Source organism: Colobus angolensis, unplaced genomic scaffold (genome assembly GCF_000951035.1).
Source record: "Colobus angolensis palliatus isolate OR3802 unplaced genomic scaffold, Cang.pa_1.0 Scaffold4, whole genome shotgun sequence".
Classification (NCBI taxonomy): Eukaryota; Metazoa; Chordata; class Mammalia; order Primates; family Cercopithecidae; genus Colobus; species Colobus angolensis.
In genome coordinates this window covers 11,609,733-11,615,575 of record NW_012117376.1, presented here as the reverse complement: position 1 = coordinate 11,615,575, position 5,843 = coordinate 11,609,733, and the positions used below count along the sequence as shown (strand labels likewise).

Sequence of the window (5,843 nt, the reverse complement as noted above, 5' to 3'; positions counted from 1 at the left end):
TCTCAAAAAAAAAAAAAAAAAAGTGAAAGAAACAAAATGCCCCAACGAAAATCCCTATCCTTATAGAGATAAAATCGGAATAAATTACTGTCATCACTGGAGACCAGCATGAGATCCACTGAGGCAGTGGGAATTTTAGTGGTTGGGTTCATCACCTTGTCATGACACAAGAATGGGTCCAGAAAATGATTTGGGAAACTCTCCAGAAACAGAGGTTTCTGGAGAGTGAGTGAGGTTCCTTGGTTTGGCTGCCTAGTCTGCTTCTGAAACTACACGTTTTCAAAACTGAATTTCCCCCGTCATCTTCCCCATTCCTCAGATGATGCCTCATCATCTTGTGACTGCTTCCGGCAGCTCCTGTGCTAGGACATCTGCCACGTCTTGCTGATCTTGCCTCCTCTGCTCCCTCCTATCACAGCTTTGATCAAGCAGGCCGGGTATCATCTGGGGTTGCATGCCCTGAACTGCTGGGTTCCCTGCATCCAATCCTTCACACTGCTGTCAGGTCTAGAGGCATAACCCTATTCCCTACACCCTCCTATTCAAATACTTTCAATGTTACCCAGTGCTTACAGGATAAAGGTCAAATTCCTCTTCCTGGTTATCTATGGCCCTCTATGACACAATCCATTTTGTTAAACCCTAAATCTCCGGTATCAAACTCCTTGTTCCCTGGGCACAGTGCCCTGTGCTTTCCCAACTGCATGGCTTTGCTCACAGACTTTCAATAGGAATGCATCCCACCTTACATCCCCAAAAGGTTCAGCTTAAGTGCTATCTCTGATCCTAGATGAAGTTCTGACTCTTCTCTGAACATCCACTTTGCCTTCATCATTAGCAACCAGATCACAAACTCCAGGAGGGCAAGAGACACTCTGCTTTTGTATTTCCAGTGAATTCTAAGATTTTGGTTTATCGGAAGCAACGGGACAGTTTTTTTTTTTCTTTTTTGAGATGGAGTCTCGCTCTGTCCCCAGGCTGGAGTGCAGTGGCGCGATCTTGGCTCACTGCAAGCTCCGCCTCCCGGGTTCACGCCATTCTCCTGCCTCAGCCTCCCGAGTAGCTGGGACTACAGGCGCCCGCTGCTACGCCCGGTTAATTTTTTTTGTATTTTTAGTAGAGATGGGGTTTCACCGTGTTAGCCAGGATGGTCTCGATCTCCTGACCTCGTGATCCGCCCACCTTGGCCTCCCAAAGTGCTGGGATTACAGGCGTGAGCCACCGCGCCCGGCCGGGACAGTTGTTTTAAGCCTAGGGACAGCCCCTAACAAATTCACAGGCAGCAGTCAAGTCAATCTCCTTCCCAAGATTTTGGTGCAGCATGTAATGAAAGCCCTCAAGCTTCCTCCCTGCTTTGATGTCCCTCAACAGTCCCTCAAGGGCTGAGACCAGATTGGAACCCCTGTACTTCTGGTGCCTCCTAGAGGGCTAGGCCAAACAAGCTGTGGAAGAATAATTAGGACAAAAGTAATCCAGTAGGCCAGGTGCGGTGGCTCATGCCTGTAATCCCAACACTTTGGGAGGCTGAAGCGGGCAGATGACCTGAGGTCAGGAGTTCGAGACCGGCCTGACCAACATGATGAAACTCCGTCTCTACTAAAAATACAAAAATTAGCCGGGCGTGGTGGCATGTACCTGTAATTCCAGCTACTCAGGAGGCTGAGACAGGAGAATTACTTGAACCTGGGAGGTGGAGGTTGTAGTGAGCTGAGACCGCGTCACTGCACTCCAGCCTGGGCAACAAGAGCGTAACTCCACCTCAAAAAAAAAAAAGGCCAGTATTGTTTTTTCCCCTGGTTTTTTAGTTCAGATCTTAAGGTGATGAGATCATGACACTGCAGATTCATGGCAATTTTGACAAACAGCGCAGAACTCTATATTCATGAATAACTCATCTGGTAATGCTCCAAGTTTCCAAACTGATTCATTCCTCATCAGCCTGGCCATAAGTTTCTTAAAGGATGATAAATTCCTCGGAAACCTGCCTTTATTCTGTTGGGTGAGAAAAATCCTTTAGGAACGTGTTGGTTCCCTAAGATGAGTGATCCCAAGGAAGAGAACAGTCATTACACATGAACTTTTTTTTTTTTTTTGAGATGGAGTCTTGCTCTGTTGCCCAGGTTGGAGTACAGTGGCATGATGTCAGCTCACTGCAACCTCCACCTCCCGGGTTCAAGTGACCCTCCTACCTCAGCTTCCCGAGTAGCTGGGATTATCGGCGTGTGCCACCAGCGTGTGCCCAGCTAATTTTTGTATTTTTAGTAGAGATGGGGTTTCACCATGTTGGTCAGGCTGGTCTTGAACTCCTGACCCTGTGATCCATCCGTCCCCCAAAGTATTGGGATTACAGGCGTGAGCCACCGCCCCTGGCCTACACATGAACTTTTTACGCTAAGAAAAGACATATCAAGATACATCATAAAGTACAACTTCAATTCAAGCACCATGAAATTTTGTCAAGCAAAAATAGTCTTTATTCAAATTTAATGGAAACAGGGGTCACTATACTTTGCAAGACGGGGAAAAATAAAATTAAAAAAAATTCTTCTCTTTTCTTTTTTAATATAAAACAATATAATCACAATACCAGAATATGGAACTCTACAGTTTATTTCCTATGGGTTACTGCAGGTATCAATTTTCCTCGACTGTGCTATTCACAACTTTGTTAAGTCCAAAAATATGAAACCAAAGTGGTAGGAAACTTAAGACTTAGCACTTTCACTAAATGGCATACATCGAAGGGCATCAATTCAAGAGCAAAAATGGTTGAACTCACCATACCTACCTACGTGGTCATTCCAGCCTTAGAGCCGTCCAGGTTACTGAGCTCCCTGTAGGAAAGGCCAGGCCTGAAAGCCAAGGCGTTTTGGATTCTACCGTGGGCCATGAGTAAAAGGGGATTTTCAAAGAGAAAATTTTTCTCAGTCGAGCAGGAAGGCCTGGCGCCGGGAGGCTTTACTGAAAGGAAGCACTTAGATTTAACAATTATAGACACACCATTAGGGGAGTTAAAAATGTACAGCAGTGACATGTTCTACTCCAATCACTTGTGCTACGGCTACCAAACATGTACAAAAGATTTCTCGGGTAGTTCCAGCTGTGGCCGTAGCCAGTTAGGACCTTGAGTGGGACCTAGATCTAGATCGGGAGGGTGATCTGGAAGCAGACCTGGATCTAGACTTGGACCGAGATCGGGTTTTCGAAGCTGACTTTGATCTGGAGCGTGATTCTGACGGAAGGTTTGGTTTCGATTTGGAATTGGATCTCGACCTGGACCGGGTCTCCTGATTGGTGCCAGCATTCTCACTCTCCCCTCGACCTTCCCTCTGGCTGGATTCAGACTTGGCATGTTCCCGCTCCTTTGACATGGAGCGGGATGGAGATCTGGACTGGGAGCGGTCAGTGTCTTCCTTCTTCTTCTTCTTGCTGCTGCCCGCCTTGCTGTCTCGCTTGCTGCCTCGCTTTCTGCTCCTCTCACTCTTGCTGCGGCTGCGGCTGCGACTACGGCTTTCCTCCCTGCTTCTCTTCCTGCCCTTCCTCTTGTCCTTGCTCTTGCTGCGGCTCCTGCTCCGGCTCCTGCTGCCCCCTTTGCTCCGGCTCCGGCTCCGACTCTGGCGGAGGCTCTTCTCCTGGCTCCTGCCCCTGCTCACACTCCCTCGCTTCTCCTCCTCCACTCTCCTCTCCTGACTCCTGCTCCGGCTTTTGCTCTTACTTTTATGCCGGCTAGGACTCCGGCTCTTGGGTTTCCCGGCATTGTCATTGTTTTGGATCTTCTCTTCAGCTTGGTCTTTGCTCTTGCTACGGCTCTTGCCAGCGCTACGGCTGCGGCTGCGGCTCTTGTCTTTGCTGGGGCTCCTGCTTTTCTCCTTCTTGCTCCGGCTCCGACTCTGGCTCCGGCTCCGGCTCTTGCTCCGGGAGCGGGAGCCTGACCTGAGGAGACATGGGATACTGTTTGTCACATGTGACTTCATGCTAATCAGAAGATAAAAAGATCAAAGGGCATACATGTGGAGTTACATCCCCCCAATATAAGGCATGGCTGGCACTGGCTGAGGATTGCTTTCCGAACCCCCACAATGCCAATCAGAAGCTGGAAAAACTGGCCAGGTGCGGTGGCTTGCGCCTGTAATCCCAGCATTTTGGGAGGCCAAGGCAGGCAGATCGCGAGGTCAGGATTTCAAGACCAGCCTGGCCAACATGCTGAAACCCTGTCTCTACTAAAAAATACCAAACATTAGCGGGCTGTGGTGGCGCACGCCTGTAATCCGAGCTACTCAGGAGGCTGAGGCAGGAAAATCGCTTGAATCTGGGAGGCAGAGGTTGCAGTGAGCAGAGATCGCACCACTGCACTCCAGCCTGGGTGACAGAGCGAGACTCTGTCTTGGGGGCTCGGGGGGAGTTGGAAAAGCAGAGGTGAAGGAAGACTGGTCACATGATTGAAATCTAAGTGAGGCTGTGCACAGTGGCTCATGTCTGTAATTGCAGTAGTCTGGGAGGACTATTTGAGGTCATGAGTTTAAGATCAGCCTGGGCAACACAGTGAGATCCCATCTCTACAAAATTTAAAAAGTTAGCTGAGTGTGGTGGTATGTGCCTGTAGTTCCAACTACTTGGGAGGTTGAGGTGGAAGTTTACTTGAGCCCAGTGGGGTGAGGTTGCAGTGAGCCATGATTGTACCACTGGACTCCAGCTTGGGTGACAGAGACCAACCCCGTCTCTTTGAAAAAAAAAAAAAAGAAAAAAGAAAAAAAGTGAGACAGGGTACAGGCATTACCTGCTGACCACCTCCACTTATACCATGGAAGACATACCTGGACCGGGATCTACTCTTAGAATGACTGCTTTTGCTGCTCCCACTTCGGCTTCTGCTCTTACGGGAATGTCTGCTTCGAGAGCGAGACCTAGGGGGAGAAAATATTTTTTAACACTTGCTGACAAGAGTCTAGCTGATAAGCATCAATCAAGACATATATATATATATATATGTACAATATATACTCTCTCTATATATGTATTTTTAGATGGAGTTTCATTCCTGTTGTCCAGGCTGGAGTGCAACGGCACGATCTCAGCTCACCACAACCTCCATCTCCCGAGTTTAAGTGATTCTCCTGCGTCAGAAACCCGAGTAGCTGGGATTACAGGCGTCTGCCACCATGCCCGGCTAATTCTGTATTTAGTAGAGATGGGGTTTCTCTATATTGGTCAGGCTGGTCTTGAACTCCCAACCTCAGGTGATCCACCTGCCTCGGCTTCCCAAAGTGCTGGGATTACAGGCATAAGGAAGTTCAGGGGATAAGATACAAGTTCAATAATACCAAGAAGAAACAGATAAATACAGAATGTGAGATATTATTAAAAAACTAAGAAAAATAAGCCAGGCGTGGTGGCTCACGCCTGTAATCCTAGCTACGTGGGAGGCTGAGGCAGGAGGATAGCTTAAACCTGGGACGCAGAGGTTGCAATGAGCTGAGATGGCGCCATTGCACTCCAACCTGGGTGACAGAGCAAGGCAAGAGTCCCTGTCTCAAACAAACAAACCCAAACCTAAGCAAAATACATGTAATGAAGGGAATCGCTCCAGACTAAAAGCGTGACTACATGAGGTTTTACTACTAAAAACCCCTTGTACTACATGACTGGATTAGATTCTGATTAAGAAAAAACCCAACTATAAAGAGATCCAGCCAGGCGCGGTGGCTCAAGCCTGTAATCCCAGCACTTCGGGAGGCTGAGACGGGTGGATCACGAGGTCAGGAGATCGAGACCATCCTGGCTAAACGGTGAAACCCCGTCTCTACTAAAAATACAAAAAAAAACTAGCCGGGCGAGGTCGCAGG

General features: G+C 48.3%; 1 protein-coding gene across 3 annotated transcripts in view; it reads right to left on the bottom strand.

Annotated features, from left to right (window-relative positions):
* Positions 1 to 2,451: 2,451 nt before the first annotated feature.
* Positions 2,452 to 5,843, bottom strand: part of SRSF4 (serine/arginine-rich splicing factor 4) — a 30,865-nt gene continuing 27,473 nt past the window's right edge. For 2 of the 3 annotated variants that reach the window (XM_011955503.1, XM_011955502.1), the window contains exons 5-6: positions 4,815 to 4,904; positions 2,452 to 3,933 (exon numbers count right to left, since the gene is read on the bottom strand). In XM_011955503.1, coding sequence (XP_011810893.1) covers positions 3,117 to 3,933; positions 4,815 to 4,904 — 907 coding nt within the window. In that variant the 3' untranslated portion in view covers positions 2,452 to 3,116. The remainder of the gene's footprint in view (positions 3,934 to 4,814; positions 4,905 to 5,843) is intronic. The other variant, XM_011955504.1, reaches the window with a different exon arrangement.